At 42.2% G+C, this 17,763-nt stretch overlaps 1 protein-coding gene across 1 annotated transcript in view; it reads right to left on the bottom strand.

Annotated features, from left to right (window-relative positions):
- Window positions 1–2,235: 2,235 nt before the first annotated feature.
- Window positions 2,236–17,763, bottom strand: part of LOC141173001 (free fatty acid receptor 2-like) — a 55,904-nt gene continuing 40,376 nt past the window's right edge. The window contains exon 2 of the mRNA XM_073657618.1: window positions 2,236–3,927. Within this exon, the coding sequence (XP_073513719.1) occupies window positions 2,952–3,911 (960 nt within the window). The 5' untranslated portion in view covers window positions 3,912–3,927 and the 3' untranslated portion in view covers window positions 2,236–2,951. The remainder of the gene's footprint in view (window positions 3,928–17,763) is intronic.

The following is a 17,763-nucleotide window of genomic DNA, read 5'->3' as shown; positions in this document are numbered from 1 at the left end:
AAATACTCCAGTCTCTTCTGCTGAAGACTAGATAGGCAAGATGATATCACTAAGAATTGCAGATGGTAGACAAAATACCAAATACTCCAGTCTTCTGTGCTGCTGGAGACTAGACTGGCAAGATAACACCTCTAAAAATAGTAAAAGGAAGACAGAATACTAATACTCCACTCTCTTGTATTGATGGAGACTTGATTGGCAAAATAACACCACTAAGAATTGCAGAAGTTATACTGAGTACAAATTTTCCACTTTATTGTAACTGCTAGAGACTAGATAGGCAAGACAACGCCACTACGAATACCAGAAGGCAGACAGAATACCAAATACTCCAGTCTTTTCTACTGTTTGAGATGAGATGGCAAGATAACACCTCTAATGATAGCTTAAAGACAGAATGCAAATAGTCTACTCTCTAGTACTGCTGGAGACTTGATAGACAAGATAACACTACTAAGAATACCAGAAAGTAGACAGACTATAAAATGCTCCAGTCTTTTGTACAGCTGAAGACTAGCTAAGCAAGGTAACACCTCTAACAAGAGCAGAAGGAGGACAGAATACAAATACTCTACTCTCTTGTACTGCTGGAGACTAGATAGGCAAGATAACACCACTAAGAATTTCAGAAGGCAGATACAGTGCAAATACTCCTCTCTCTTGTACTACTGGAAACTAGATTGGCAAGACAGTACCACTTAAGTATTGCAGTAAGGATGTTCAAGTACAGACATTCCACTTTATAATAACTGCTAAAGACTAGATAGGCAAGATAACACAACTATCCATTGATTAAAGACTGCTTTCAAACACTCCACTCTATTATACCCTTGAAAACTAGATAGGCAAGATGACATCACTAAGTATAGCAGTAGACAGACAGAATACGACTGCTCCATTCTTTTGTACTGCTGGAGACTGGATAGGTGAGATAACACCACTAACAATAGCAGATGGGAAATTGTATATAAACATTCTACTTTATTGTAACTACTGGAGACTAGATAGACACGATAACACCAATAACTATGGAAGAGGTAGACGGCTTACAAACACTCCACTCTATTTACTTCTAGAGACTAGATAGGCAAGATGACACACAATAAAAAGACAACATACAAACACTACTTTCTATTGTACCCCTGCAGACTAGAGAGCCAATAACACACCACTACCAATAGAAAGGAGACTATACACACACACACACACTCACTTCACTGCCTTCAATTGCTGGAGACTAGATAGTCAGGATAACTGCAATAACATCAGCAAAAAGGGAAACTGTATACAAACACTCCACTGTCTTATACTGTCGTAGACTAGATAGTCAAAAAAATACCACTGGCAAAAGCAGAATGGAGGCAGTAAAGAGATACTCCATTCTCTTGTACTGCTGGAGACTAGATAGTCAGGATAACTACAAAAACAGCAGCAAAAGGGAGACTGTGTGCAAACACTTCATTGTCTTCTACTGCCGGAGACTAGATAGGGAAAGAAAATACCACTGGCAAAAGCAGAAAGGAGGCAGTACATAGATACTCCATTCTCTTATACTGCTGGAGACTAGATAGTCAGGATACCTACAATAATAGCAGCAAAAGGAAGAGTGTGTACAAAGACTCCACTATCTTGTACTGCCGGAGACTAGATAGGCAAAGAAAATACCACTGGCAAAGCAGAATGGATACAGTAAACAGATACTCGATTCTCTTGCACTGCTGGAGACAAGATAGTTAGGATAACTACAATAACAACAGCAAAAGGGAGATTTCACTGTCTTGTACTGCCGGAGACTAGATAGTAAGATAGGCAAAGAAAATACCACTGGCAAAAGCAGAATGGAGACAGTAAAGAGATAGTCCATTCTCTTGTACTGCTGGAGACTAGATAGGCAAGATAACACCACTAACAACAGCTGGATGGAGGCAGTATATAAACATTCGCTTTGTATATGATAGAGGCACTGCACATTTTAAACTCATACCTGTTGCCTACAAAACTTCCGATTTTGGGCCCATGTATATAAACTGTATCCCTTCGAGACCACTTTTGTGAGTAATCTCATGAAAAATTAGACGCTTGGGGAACTGTCGCGAGAGAAACTGCTGTTGAAGCTTTTGGCTTTAGGAGGACAAGGGGACAATCACAGAAACACAATTCTTTACAGCTTTATTACACATAATATAATCTCATAGTGGAACAAATCTCCCAGACACGGTATTGGAATATGTCCTATCGTGGGTTCTGGTACCGTGGTCTAGACAATTGCCAAAACCTTGGGAATTTTGGAATGTATAGAAATCAATTTGTAAGTCTGATCTTCTCCGAATAATCATTTATTCGGTCCCTGAAACAGATCATCAATGACATAAAAGAAGACTGTGCCATGGTGTAAGATAGATAAATGCTGGGGCTACGTGGTGACTTGTGGTCATGCAATTTTAGGATTGTAGATGTCATGCTGCCAGTTGCCAACTAATAATAGTGAATATGGTCATACAGAAAACTGGAGAATTTTTGACGTTTGGTGTTAGAAGTAGCAACGTGCTGGTCGCAACGTGACCACATTTAGGTTTAGTAGTTACAAAGTAGAAGCAGGACTACAAGTCGCTAGGTAGCCCTAACCTAAAGTTTGAAGGAAATTCCAAGGATAATCATAATAGAGGCATCTCATGTGGCTTCGATGAAGGCCACCTCAAGTTGATACCATGTCTCTCTTCCTTTTTGGTTACCTTCATGAAGTGAGGATCAATTGAGAGATGCAAATACGGGCCAAGTCCTCCGGATTCAGGATAAGACATGTGGTATTAACAGATTCTGTCTCCTCTATAGAGACCTTTGGCAAAACCCAATGTAAACATCATGCCCTTACCAAAACATTTGTCTCGAAAGGTCAACACTACGACACAATAATAATGGGATGTGCAAGTCAAATAAATAAGACATCACGGTCAGTCCTTAAAGCTGTCCGAAGCCTGTGGAGGACCCAATTTTATGCTCTGCTTGTCCATTATCCTATGTAGAGCTGGACTGGGATGGCAAATGTGTACCCTAGTCAAGCAGCTTTTGCAAGAGTGCTGGACGGCGGTAGAGGAGAAGTAGAAGATGACAGGGTCCAAACTCGCGTTGAACGTACTTAAGAGTAAAGCCTTTTCCCTCCACTTTAAGTTCTCCTTCTTTACAAATCCAACCAAGTGAGAGACGTTGTAAGGGGCAAAACATATTGCAAAAACACAGAGAGTGGTAAGTACCAGGCCAATGGCTCTCTGCTTCTTGTCCTTGTGGATGTGCGGAGAAGATATTAGGATCCTAATGAAGCTTCCATAGCAGAAACAGGTTATAAAGAAGGGGAGGCAGAACAGAAGGAGACCCAGCTCTAGACGAAATGGTAGAAGAACTTCCATCTGCTTCTCGGTGAAGTTATCATAGCAAACAAACCTATCACTGCTGACATTGGAAGCTTGGTGGTACTCGGTCACATAGACAATGCTACAATGGGCAAATGAGCAGACCCATAGGAAGCCGCTAATGGCCACGGCATAACTTGGCTTACGGTAGAGTTTGTACTTGAGAGGGAAGGCCACTCCAAGGTATCTCTCCACGCTGACCGCAGTGAGGAACAACGTGCTGGAGTAGATGGTGCTGAAGTAGAAGAGACCACTGAGGGGACAGAGGAAGGATGGCATTGACCACTGACCTTGGAAGACCTCCGTAACTTTGAACGGGAGGAAAGTCAAGAATGATAGGTCGGATATAGTCAAGTTGAAAAGCAGGATGGCGTTGGGGGTGGCTTTGATGCGTAGCTTCCTAATGAATGCGTGAAGGGCGAGGAGGTTGGCGGGAAATCCCGTGACGATGGTTATAATGTATATCGCCAAGTACATGTATCTTTCTTCTGCTGCCGGTGCCATGGTGACTTCATAATCTCTAGGAAGTGAAATTAGAAAAGAATTAATGAGCGATTTCAGAATGGAACAGATCAACAAGGATCAATAACAGTCATTACAAAGATCAAAGCTAAAGGTGACTATACCCCTAATGTCTGGCAGTGATTCCAAGGGACCCTACTGGTTATCCATTGGTGGCCTACCTTATAGCTGACTTTTCACCTCAGATATTTGTTGGCTCAACACTCATTGGGTTGGATATGATTTCTTTTGATCTCCCTATGAAAACAAAGGGTCTTCCGTGGGCGTAATACTACTCAAACAACATAGGGTGAGGGTAAAACAGTGTGGCAATACTTTATTGAACCACCAAATGGAGAATAAACACACAGAACAGTCCCAGCAAATACCCAAGATGGTGCAAAATTACACAGTCCCACCCTTTTGCTGGCCCGTCTGGGAATAGAATAGCTACGACTTTGGGATTTCCAGAACCAACTACCTCAACAAGTGGCAACCCTCTTTTGAGGGTCTCACCCTGGCCTCTCCGAAAGTTTCCATGGAGCCAGGTGACTGGTTGGTCCCAATCTGGCTTCTCCGAATGTCTCCATGGGTTCCAGGTGACCGGAGGTTCCCACCTGGCAACCCCAAACAACATATCCATGGGGCCAGGTGACTTCATCGTCCCAACCTGGTCTCCCCAAATGTAACCATGGGTTCTCTGGTAGTCAATGGAGCAGATCTGTATCCTTCCAGTCAGGGCCGTGTACTCTTAGGCCGGAATCATGCAGAATCCAAATCTCTGTCTCTCTGGATGAAGCCATGCTATCAAGCTGATGTCCTAAAGAGTCTGTAGCAGTGAGAATCGAAAGAGAGAATCAAAGATCAGTCAGAGGCATATGTCCCTTAAATAGTTACAATCGTCCTTTCAAGTACACATCCACAGGTCAAAGATTAGGAATGATATTATTCCACAGGGCTCAGGTCTCATTGTTTCTGCATGTAATCACTTTGCATAGTTGGTATAGCAGGGGGCTCTATAAATCAACAACTAGCTGGCTTTAGTACAATATGTAATTAGCATATTAACAAACATTATTGTTTCCAAACCAAGAGAAGTCAACATTCAGCTGTATACACATAATAGTATGTCCTTCTTGACCAGCCACAGAAAAACACATACAGTGCTGGCCAAAAGTATTGGCACCCCTGCAATTCTGTCAGATAATACTCAGTTTCTTCCTGAAAATGATTGCAATCACAAATTCTTTGGTATTATTATCTTCATTTAATTTGCTTGCAAGGAAAAAACACAAAAGAGAATGAAGCAAAAATCAAATCATTGATCATTTCACACAAAACTCCAAAAATGGGCCAGACAAAAGTATTGGCACCCTCAGCCTAATACTTGGTTGCCCAACCTTTAGCCAAAATAACTGCGAACAACCGCTTCTGGTAACCATCAATGAGTTTCTTACAATGCTCTGCTGGAATTGTAGACCATTCTTCTTTGGCAAACTGCTCCAGGTCCCTGATATTTGAAGGGTGCCTTCTCCAAACTGCCATTTTGAGATCTCTCCACAGGTGTTCTATGGGATTTAGGTCTGGACTCATTGCTGGCCACCTTAGAAGTCTCCAGTGCTTTCTCTAAAACCATTTTATACTGCTTTTTGAAGTGTGTTTTGGGTCATTGTCCTGCTGGAAGACCCATGACCTGTGAGGGAGACCCAGCTTTCTCACACTGGGCCCTACATTATGCTGCAAAATTTGTTGGTAGTCTTCAGACTTCATAATGCCATGCACACGGTCAAGCAGTCCAGTGCCAGAGGCAGCAAAGCAACCCCAAAGCATCAGAGAACCTCCGCCATGTTTGACTGTAGGGACCGTGTTCTTTTCTTTGAATGCCTCTTTTTTTTTCCTGTATACTCTATGTTGATGCTTTTTCCTAAAAAGCTCTACTTTTGTCTCATCTGACCAGAGAACATTCTTCCAAAACGTTTTAGGCTTTCTCAGGTAAGTTTTGGCAAACTCCAGCCTGGCTTTTTTATGTCTCGGGGTAAGAAGTGGGGTCTTCCTGGGTATCCTACCATACAGTCCCTTTTCATTCAGACGCCGACGGATAGTACGGGTTGACACTGTTGTACCCTCGAACTGCAGGGCAGCTTGAACTTGTTTGGATGTTAGTTGAGGTTCTTTATCCACCATCCGCACAATCTTGCGTTGAAATCTCTCGTCAATTTTTCTTTTCCGTCCACATCTAGGGAGGTTAGCCACAGTGCCATGGGCTTTAAACTTCTTGATGACACTGCGCACGGAAGACACAGGAACATTCAGGTCTTTGGAGATGGACTTGTAGCCTTGAGATTGCTCATGCTTCCTCACTATTTGGTTTCTCAAGTCCTCAGACAGTTCTTTGGTCTTCTTTCTTTTCTCCATGTTCAATGTGGTACACACAAGGACACAGGACACAGGTTGAGTCAACTTTAATCCATGTTAACTGGCTGCAAGTGTGATTTAGTTATTGCCAACACCTGTTAGGTGCCACAGGTAAGTTACAGGTGCTGTTAATTACACGAATTAGGGAAGCATCACATGATTTTTCAAAGGGTGCCAATACTTTTGTCCACCCCCTTTTGTAGGTTTGGTGTGGAATTATATCCAATTTGGCTTTAGGACAATTCTTTTTGTGTTTTTTCATTGAAGACAAATTAAATGAAGAGAATAATACCAAAGAATTTGTGATTGCAATCATTTTCAGGAAGAAACTGAGTATTATCTGACAGAATTGCAGGGGTGCCAATACTTTTGGCCAGCACTGTACATTCAAAAGTCAACACAAACACAATAATGTATTTCTCTTGGTTTAACAAATCTAGATATCTCGCTGATTAAGATAAGAAGCTGTTTCGTCACCCCCTCATACACATGCCTTCTTGGTTTGGCCAAGCTTAATGTAATCTCGATGGAGAGAGGGGAATCCAACATGCCTGATACTTGTTTCCCCAACATCTTCTGTAGGGAAAAGTCAGGACACTTTCAATGGCTAGAACTAGTAGTATGGCACTGTTACATTTGTGAAGAAAAAAACTAGACCAAGGATTGTGCAGACCTGTCCTACAAATTGGTTGAACAAGTGGCTGCCCTACTGTTCTCGTCCAGAAGAACACAATGTATAATTGCTCAAAGCACAAGTTCCTTTTTAATATAAAAGTGATAACATGTGAATGAGACCTCTGCAAAACCTATTTTAGGGTTTTATGGCTTCCTTCCTTGGATTAAACAAGATCCTCTTCACAGGGAAACCACTCGAGTGCGGAAGGAAACTAGGATGACGTAGTTAGCCAATAGCCAATAATGAACTTTAGACCATGGATGGTTGCAATGACTTTAGACTATGGATGGTTGCATTGACTTTAGACCATGGATGGTTGCATTGAGTTTAGACCATGGATGGTTGCATTGACTTTAGACCATGGATGGTTGCATTGACTTTAGACCATGGATGGTTGCATTGACCATGTTGACTTTACCCCGTACAGCCTTCCGATCCAGACCTTTATTTGTACAAATATGGCTACAGAACAGACCTGTGCTCAATACAATGTATGGATAGAGGTGATGTGTGGTAATCTAATTCATTTTGCTGATACTATAAAATGCTGTTTTCCGCCCAAAAAACTGCATGAAAACTATGCATTAAAAACACAACATGTGAACAGCGTCTGTACAAAAATGACAATTTTTCAAGTGGAAACAGCTTCAGGAAACACTCCTTCTTTGGGGATCTTTTGAAGGACTTTTCCATTTTCTGGAGAAGTTTTGGAAAAATTATTTTCCTAAAGCATCTCTACAGCCTTTTGAGTGGACAGTGAATAGTTCGGAGCTGATTCCATCAGGAGCCACTTCAGAGAAGTGACATACAGAAATAAACACTCAAAAGACTGAACATATGGATAACAATAGAAATTAATAGGAATAATCTTTCCATCACTTTAAAAGTGATTTTTGAGGATTTTTTTTTGGAGCAGAATCACTCAAAAAACACTTAGAAAACTCTTCCAATCCATGTATGGGAAATTCACTTTGTTGTTCATATGATGAATTTTTGAGTATTTATTTTTGTCCTGATGAGGTTTTGAAAAATACCTAGCGGGAAAAAGAGGGGGCATGTCCCTTCTTTAAAGCGGATCTTGAAGGCAACAGCTCAAAAATAGGCACTGACCAATCAAAAGGCTTCAAAGAACACTTCATGTAAAAAGATTCTCCCAAAACAGCTTCAGGAAGCAAAAATTGTCCAAATAGTCTCCAAGGCTTTTTTTTCACATGCTGAGATTTTTGGAGAAGAAACTCAAAGACGTTTTTGAGGAGTTTTGAGGTTTGAAGAGTTTTTTGCTCAGTTTCTGCTCTGTGTGCCCCAAAAATGAGCTTTTCCTAGCATCTCTACCTGAACATTGACATGTTTTCTCTCCCTATATTCCCAGTTACTGTAAGATTTTTACATTTTAGCAATTTTCAGCTGTCCTTTCTATGACACCTATGTTCTCATCCCAGGAAAATTTTTGCAACGATCCCTCCATAATTTTATTTACATTTCTTTATGTGTCAGGTGCTTAAAGACATGTGATAGCTCCACTCAGAACTTATTTAAGAGGTCCTCTCACTTGCCAAACATATGAAATATTTTTATTAATGGTGTAAATGCCGCTGTTCTCCTGAATCCGGCGATGTTTTTCTTTTGTTCTTGCGCCTCTCCGTTCCTGAGATATTGCCTTTTCTTCCCTGTATATAAATCAAGTCTTGTTAACAAGTAGGCGTGGTCCTCAAGGAGACACCCACAAGGAACGATGGATGACCACGCCCTCTTGGATGAATAGACTAGATTTTTAAACAGGGAAAAAGAGGCCTTATCTCAGGAATGGAGAGGCGCAGGAACTAAAGAAAAACATCGCCGGATTCAGGAAAACAGCGGCATTTACACCAGGTAATGAAAAAGTACATATTTATAGAACTGACAAATCCGGTTTGATCAAAAGCGGTTAGAAATGAGGCATTTTGGGAACTATCCACTTCGATCAATAAATATCCTTTATGTCAATGTTGGAAGTGGTGGAAGGGGAACCACAATAACATCATGGAAGTGAAGTTTATTTCAGAAATTTAAAAAGTAATTATCCCACTCGTCAAACATGGCGGTGATATCAAATATCTGATATAATGGCTGACCATATAATCAGGTCGGGACTTCTGATTCTTCATACAAGACTATTGAGAGCAGTAATAATAACAGTGACAGTTACAAAGTATCGAATTGTCTTCTGTAAACATTCCGTCTCTTGTAAGAGAACCCGACGTCCCGACTGTTCCGCTGATTTGATTTGCTTAAGTGCGGTAATGATCCTGCTGTCGTGGTGCCAGGGGAATATCAGAGCCAAACTCAGTCATTGCCAGGCCTCCGATACATTGTTTCATCTCCTAGTATTTGGATATACATAAATACACTGATTCACATTAATATTGAAGATTTGAACTTAAAAGAGTTGATTTTTTTTCTTACTTATGCATGTAATTGGAGTCTAAAAATTTAGCAATTAAAAATTTTGCACCTTTTTTTGCCTTTTTTTTTTTTAGACTCTATGTACCTCTGGTTATTGCTGGATGCAGGATGAGTTAACTGAGAATCAGTCAGTCACCCCTTTGTGAAGATCTGATGGGAGGGTTTTTAACTCTTTTATCTGTTGTGAAGATCTGAGGGTGTGGGTTGTATTAATCACCTAGGCGGCAGGTTGACAATGCAATTCGCTTTATTTCTTCTGTCCAGGTATATGGCCACAATCAGATGCCACTAGTCCACAAGATCCCAACCCGGGATCAGTAGTTCCACTGCTCCTATAGCAGGTGATACCCACTGTCTCCCAACTTTGCTTGGCCCACAGCTTTTGGTATCTCCCACCGGTATAGACTGCAGTCACAGTCTATGTTCCTCCAGACAACAGATATCAGATATCATGACTGTAGTACGTGTATCCAGCTCCAGCCAGCAACAACCCTCCATTTCCTCATCAGTGTCCTAAATACCCCAGGTTCCCCCCCGAAATTGAGCCTGGCTCTCGGGAAACACCCTCCCAAAGCAAACTGTGCATTGGTGAAGGTATTTTCCTCAGTCCTAACCCATCACCTGGGACTGCATGTGAGACTCCCTGTGGTGATGATTCCACTGGGTCTACTATCCCCATCCACAAAATGGGACTAGTGGCTGAGAGAACAATAGCTTAATTGAGGCCCCTGAGACACTAACGAGAGTAATGGAATGATTGCTTTACCTTTAGCAATCTCCAATCTGTCCTTATGAATACATAAGATCCAGCCTGCACATCTTCCTCGGCTTATTGTCATTGAATGGAAACATTGATTCCTAAGGCTGAACTGACGAGCAAGCAATCTCTAATAAAATACAGCAAGCAAATCTCAACGTAACCAGTGCTCCATGCCTGGAAAAGTCTATGTCCCTTACAGCCGTGGATTCTGCTCTACATCTATTGGTCCAGTAGTCTTAAGTCATACTGCAAGCAAATCTTAACGCAACCAGTGCTCCATGCTGGGAAAAGTCTGCGTCCCTTACAGTCGTAGATTCTGCTCTACATCCATTGGTCCAGCCGTCTTAAGCTCCTCACAACTGTCTTTTTCTGAGCTCTTCTCAGCTCATTCATGACCACAGACCACATCAAAGTTGAATTTGCAGGAAAAAAAAGCCTCTAAAAGCCAAATGGTGCAAAATGTTTAATAAAAGCCCAATTGCTAATTTTTTAGCCCCAAATACAAGCATTTAAGCAAAAAAAATCATTGCTTTTAAAAAGTGAAGATTTGGGCACCTAATATGGGTTTGCACAGTGAAACAGACCCTGTATGAGTGTATTTGGCAGACCACCTTCTTGCTGTGCGTTCATGCCAATCCAGGTCCCAGCTGTACTCATAATAATCTTCCAGGAACCTCACAATGGATGTGTGTAAACACGATGGAGTCTCCGGAGAGTCATCGAAAGATCTCATAACTGCTCTCAGTGGAAACGTTTCTTCCTCTAGACTGTTCCGTTCTTTGTACTCAGGACCCTTGACTAAACGATGGGAGTGTATCTGTCTACGTTAGCTCAATTGTGGTCCTTTAGTGTATTTAGGGTGCGCCCAAGTTTTCTACTTTTTGGGGGAGGAGGAAGGGAATCCAATTTTACACTAATAAAGTTTATCGTTAAAGAAAAAGTTCTGAAACTTTGTGGACTTTGGGGACTGATTCATCGACCATTTTTTTCAGGTTGAAAAGTCAAACTCATAATTAAGCAAAAAGTTTGGCCAACTCTTCAAACTTTTTGAAAAGTGAGAGTGGGGGACGTGACCAAGCACACCCATCAGATTCATAATTTATGCCCCAGAAGGGGTATAAATTAGCACAGAAACGTCCTCCAAAAGATGAGATAGTCGACACACGCAAGTTTTGGATCCCCACCAACAGCTGATACAGTTATATGAAAAAGTTTGGGCACCCCTATTAATCTTAAGCTTAATGTTTTATAAAAATTGGTGTTTTTGCAACAGCTATTTCAGTTTGATATATGTAATAACTGTTGGAGACAGTAATGTTTCTGCCTTGAAATGAGGTTTATTGTACTAACAGAAAATGTGCAACCTGTATTCAAACAAAATTTGACAGGTGCATAAGTATGGGCACCCTTATCATTTTCTTGTTTTAAATACTCCTACCTACTTTTTACTGACTTACTAAAGCACCTTTTTTTGGTTTTGTAATTTCATTGAGCTTTGAACTTCATAGTCAGGTGTATGCAATCATGAGAAAAGCTACTTAAAGTGGCCACTTGCAAGTTGTTCTCCTGTTTGAATCTCCTCTGAAGAGTGGCATCATGGGCTCCTCAAAACAACTGTCAAATGATCTGAAAACAAAGATTATTCAACATAGTTGTTCAGGGGAAGGATACAAAAAGCAGTCTCAGAGATTTAACCTGTCAGTTTCCACTGTGAGGAACATAGTAAGGAAATGGAAGAACACAGGGACAGTTCTTGTTAAGGCCAGAAGTGGCAGGCCAAGAAAAACATCAGAAAGGCAGAGAAGAAGAATGGTGAGATCAGTCAAGGACAATCCTCAGACCACCTCCAGAGAGCTGCAGAATCAACTTGCTGCAGATGGTGTCACTGTGCATCGGTCAACTATACAACGCACTTTGCACAAAGAGAAGCTGTATGGGAGAGTGATGCGAAAGAAGCCGTTTCTGCAAGCACGCCACAAACAGAGTCGGCTGAGGTATGCAAAAGCACATTTGGAGAAGCCAATTTCCTTTTGGAAGAAGGTCCTGTGGACTGATGAAACCAAGATTGAGTTGTTTGGTCATACAAAAAGGCGTTATGCATGGCGGCAAAAAAACACAGCATTCCAAGAAAAACACTTACTACCCACAGTAAAATTTGGTGGAGGTTCCATCATGCTTTGGGGCTGTGTGGCCAATGCCGGCACCGGGAATCTTGTTAAAGTTGAGGGACGCATGGATTCCACTCAGTATCAGCAGATTCTTGACAATAATGTTCAAGAATCAGTGATAAAGTTGAAGTTACGCAGGGGATGGATCTTTCAGCAAGACAATGATCCAAAACACCGCTCCAAATCTACTCAGGCATTCATGCAGAGGAACAATTACAATGTTCTGGAATGGCCATCCCAGTCCCCAGACCTGAATATCATTGAACATCTGTGGGATCATTTGAAGAGGGCTGTCTGTTATGATCTGCTACAGGGACTAAGGAAAGACAGGAGATCTGTCCCTACAATAGAACTAAACTAGATCCCTACGATGTAACGGGGAACCTGATCCTGCGATCAGACCCGCTAAAGTCCTCGGCTAGTCTGTACGAAGACCTATAGATGTGAGGGAGGGATCCCTACAAGAACTAGGGACTGGGATAAGTTGGACACCTCCTAGCAGAAATAGTAGCAGTCAAAGACAAACACACAACAAAAAGCATAGAGGTCAGAAGACCTAGCAAAACTAACAGAGAACGGCAACAGAGCACCAAGCTAGCTCAAGAGTAGTAAATACAATGAAGTCCAGCAAGGCCAGGAGGGCGGAGCCGGATTAAATAGGCAAAAATGGTCATGTGACCAGCAAACTAAAAAAAACCTAACAGGAGAGTTCTAACAGTACCCCCTCTTCTAAGAGGATCCTCCGGATCCCCTAGGCCCAGGCTTACCAGGAATCCTCCTGTGAAACGCTCTGACAAGTCTGGAAGCAGAAACATCATCCGCCCTCACCCATGAGTTATCCTCAGGTCCGAAACCCTTCCAAGCGACGAGATACTGCAAACTCCCTCTATACCGTCTAGAATTTAGGATGCGGGAAATTTCATATTCCCCGTCCTCCACCACCGGAGGAACAGTGGCAGAGGCGTCACCATCCGACACATCAGCTTTTTTCAACAGAGAAACATGAAACACCGGGTTAATCTTCCAGGACGTAGGAACCTCCAACCTAACAGCAGATTGGTTAACTATCTGAAGCACCTTAAAGGGCCCTACGAACTTGGGACCCAATTTTTAGAAGGAATCCTCAATCGCAGATTCTTAGAGGACAACCAAACCATGTCACCAACAGCAAACAAAACCTCTTGCCGTTTCCTATCAAAGTACCTCTTAGATTTTTTGTTAGCCTCCTGAAGATTACCACGCACATCCGTCCAAACTCTCTCCAAATCACCGGAAAAACTCTCCTCCTCAGGCACAGCCGAAACCAATTTGGAGAATGACCCAAAAGACGGATGTCTCCCAGAACAACAAAAAAAAGGCGAACACCCAGCAGAAGAGGATGTATGGTTGTTAAGAGCAAATTCAGCAAGTGGCAGAAACTCAGACCACCCCTCTTGATTGTCTGCCACAAAACAACGCAAGAACTGCTCAACATCCTGGTTCTTCCTTTCTGTCTGGCCATTAGACTCAGGATGATATCCAGATGAAAACGACAAATGAACTCCCAACCTGTCACAAAAGGCACGCCAAAAACGAGCCACGAACTGAGGTCCCCTATCAGAAACAATGTCAGTAGGAACACCATGTAGTCTGACAATTTCCTTGACAAAGGCCTTAGCGAGTGTCTTAGCGCAAGGCAGTTTGATGAAGGGAACCAAGTGACACATCTTGCTAAAACGGTCCACGACCACCCAGATGACCGTGAAACCTTCAGAGGGGGGAAGGTCAGTAATAAAGTCCATAGCCAGATGTGTCCAAGGTGCACTAGGAACCTCCAGAGGGCAAAGCAACCCCGCAGCAGGAGCATGCGAAGACTTGGATCTAGCACACACAGTACATTGGCGCACCCACTTAATGACTTCCTTCTGCCATCCAGGCCACCAAAAACTGCGACCCACAAGTCTCTTGGTCTCAGAAATTCCTGGATGACCTGCCAACCGAGACTCATGACACTCAACAAACAAATCTCTCCTAAAGGTCCTAGGCACAATCAACCTCCCATGGGGAGTGTTAAATGGGGCATTCTCCTGAGCTTTAAGAATCTCATCCTCCAAAACGGAGTCCAAAGCAGCAATCACAACACCTTCTTGTAAAATGCTCTCCTCTTCCTCCTCAACACCGACCATGGGAGAAAAGCTGCGAGACAAAGCATCCGCTTTAACATTCTTGGTACCCGGGATGTAAGTAAAGGAAAAATTAAACCGCGAGAAAAAAAGTGCCCACCTAGCCTGACGGGCATTCAAGCGCTTGGCAGCATCCAGATAGATCAGATTTTTATGATCAGTGAAAACCTGAATGGGAAATTCAGCACCTTCCAAGAGGTGACGCCAGTGTTCAAATGCGAGTTTAATCGCCAGCAATTCCCGATTACCAATATCGTAATTAACCCCTTAATAACATTTGACGTACTAATACGCGTCTGTGCCCTGGGACTTAAGAGCCAGACCCGTATTAGTACGTCATGGCGATCGCGCGCGCACACAGGCTGTGCGGGCGCGATCGCCGCCGGGTGTCAGCTGATTGTCACAGCTGACACCCGGTACTATGTGCAGGGAGCGGTCCTGCACCGCTCCCAGCACATTAACCCCCGTTATGCTGCGATCGAAGTCGATCGAAATCGATCGCGGCATTGCGGGGGCAAGGGGAGGTGATCGGCGATACTCACCTCCTCTTCCGGCTTCCAGCGCAGACTGCAGCGGCTTCCCGGGTGTTGCCATGACGACCCGATGTCGTCATGACAACATCCGGGTCACCAGAGAGCAGGAAGATTGCTTGGACATGCGCAGTGCATCTCCAAGCAATCTTAACACTGTGCACTTCTGACAGCCTGCATGGCATAGGGATGGTGCTCCATTCCTATGCCATGCAGGCGATCAGAAAAAAAAAAGTGAAAGTCACAGAGTGGGACAAAGTAATAAGGTGTACAAACTGTCTGAAAGTGGAAAAAAAAAAAAAAAAATGTGCAAAAATATTATAAAAAAATAAAAAAAATAATACACCAAAAATAAAAATATAATGTACCCATCAATAAATATTATTATAAAAAAAATAAAAAAAAAACAATAAAAGTACACATATTTGGTATCGCCGCATCCGGAACAGCCTGACCTATAAAACTGTCCCACTAGTTAATCCCTTCAGTGAACACGGTAAAAAAAAAAAAAAAAAAACGCAGCAAAAAACAATGCTTTATCACCATACCGCCAAACAAAAAGTGGAATAACACGCGATCAAAAAGACGCATATAAATAAAAATGATACCGCTGAAAACGTCATCTCGTCCCACAAAAAACAAGCCGCCATACAGCTCCATCAGCCGAAAAATAAAAAAGTTTCAGCTCTCAGAATAAAGCGATGCTAAAAAATATTTTTTTCTATAAAATAGCTTTTATTGTGTATAAGCGCCAAAACATAGAAAAATGATACAAATGTGGTACCGCTGTAAACATACTGACCCGAAGAATAAAGCTACCTCATCAATTTTACCACACGCGGAACAGAATAAAAAAAAAAAAAAAAAACAATTCCTGAATTGTTGGTTTTTGTTTATTCTGCCTCCCAAAAATCAGAATAGAAAGTGATCAAAAAATGTCACGTGCCTGAAAATGGCACCAATAACAACGTCAAGTCATCCCGCAAAAAACGAGCCGTCACATGACTGTCTGCCAAAATCTGGAAAAATTATAGCTCTCAAAATATGGCGATGCAAAAACTAGATTTTACAAAAAATGCGTCTTTTAGTGTGTGACAGCTGTCAGTCATAAAAACCCCATATGATTCTGGCATTGCTGTAATCACACCGACCCGAAGAATAAAGTCGTCTAATCACTTATACCGCACAAGGAACAGCGTCAAAAATAAACTCTTGGGTTAGGATTGGGCTAGGGTTAGGGCTGGGTTTGGGGCTAGGGTTGCAAACTGTGCATTGGTGAAGGTATTTTCCTCAGTCCTAACCCATCACCTGGGACTGCATGTGAGACTCCCTGTGGTGATGATTCCACTGGGTCTACTATCCCCATCCACAAAATGGGACTAGTGGCTGAGAGAACAATAGCTTAATTGAGGCCCCTGAGACACTAACGAGAGTAATGGAATGATTGCTTTACCTTTAGCAATCTCCAATCTGTCCTTATGAATACATAAGATCCAGCCTGCACATCTTCCTCGGCTTATTGTCATTGAATGGAAACATTGATTCCTAAGGCTGAACTGACGAGCAAGCAATCTCTAATAAAATACAGCAAGCAAATCTCAACGTAACCAGTGCTCCATGCCTGGAAAAGTCTATGTCCCTTACAGCCGTGGATTCTGCTCTACATCTATTGGTCCAGTAGTCTTAAGTCATACTGCAAGCAAATCTTAACGCAACCAGTGCTCCATGCTGGGAAAAGTCTGCGTCCCTTACAGTCGTAGATTCTGCTCTACATCCATTGGTCCAGCCGTCTTAAGCTCCTCACAACTGTCTTTTTCTGAGCTCTTCTCAGCTCATTCATGACCACAGACCACATCAAAGTTGAATTTGCAGGAAAAAAAAGCCTCTAAAAGCCAAATGGTGCAAAATGTTTAATAAAAGCCCAATTGCTAATTTTTTTAGCCCCAAATACAAGCATTTAAGCAAAAAAATCATTGCTTTTAAAAAGTGAAGATTTGGGCACCTAATATGGGTTTGCACAGTGAAACAGACCCTGTATGAGTGTATTTGGCAGACCACCTTCTTGCTGTGCGTTCATGCCAATCCAGGTCCCAGCTGTACTCATAATAATCTTCCAGGAACCTCACAATGGATGTGTGTAAACACGATGGAGTCTCCGGAGAGTCATCGAAAGATCTCATAACTGCTCTCAGTGGAAACGTTTCTTCCTCTAGACTGTTCCGTTCTTTGTACTCAGGACCCTTGACTAAATGATGGGAGTGTATCTGTCTACGTTAGCTCAATTGTGGTCCTTTAGTGTATTTAGGGTGCGCCCAAGTTTTCTACTTTTTGGGGGAGGAGGAAGGGAATCCAATTTTACACTAATAAAGTTTATCGTTAAAGAAAAAGTTCTGAAACTTTGTGGACTTTGGGGACTGATTCATCGACCATTTTTTCAGGTTGAAAAGTCAAACTCATAATTAAGCAAAAAGTTTGGCCAACTCTTCAAACTTTTTGAAAAGTGAGAGTGGGGGACGTGACCAAGCACACCCATCAGATTCATAATTTATGCCCCAGAAGGGGTATAAATTAGCACAGAAACGTCCTCCAAAAGATGAGATAGTCGACACACGCAAGTTTTGGATCCCCACCAACAGCTGATACAGTTATATGAAAAAGTTTGGGCACCCCTATTAATCTTAAGCTTAATGTTTTATAAAAAT

This window comes from Phyllobates terribilis, unplaced genomic scaffold, assembly GCF_046119375.1.
Source record: "Phyllobates terribilis strain yellow unplaced genomic scaffold, ASM4611937v1 Scaffold_12__6_contigs__length_324123572, whole genome shotgun sequence".
Taxonomy (NCBI): domain Eukaryota; kingdom Metazoa; phylum Chordata; class Amphibia; order Anura; family Dendrobatidae; genus Phyllobates; species Phyllobates terribilis.
This window is presented reverse-complemented; position numbering and strand designations above follow the sequence as displayed.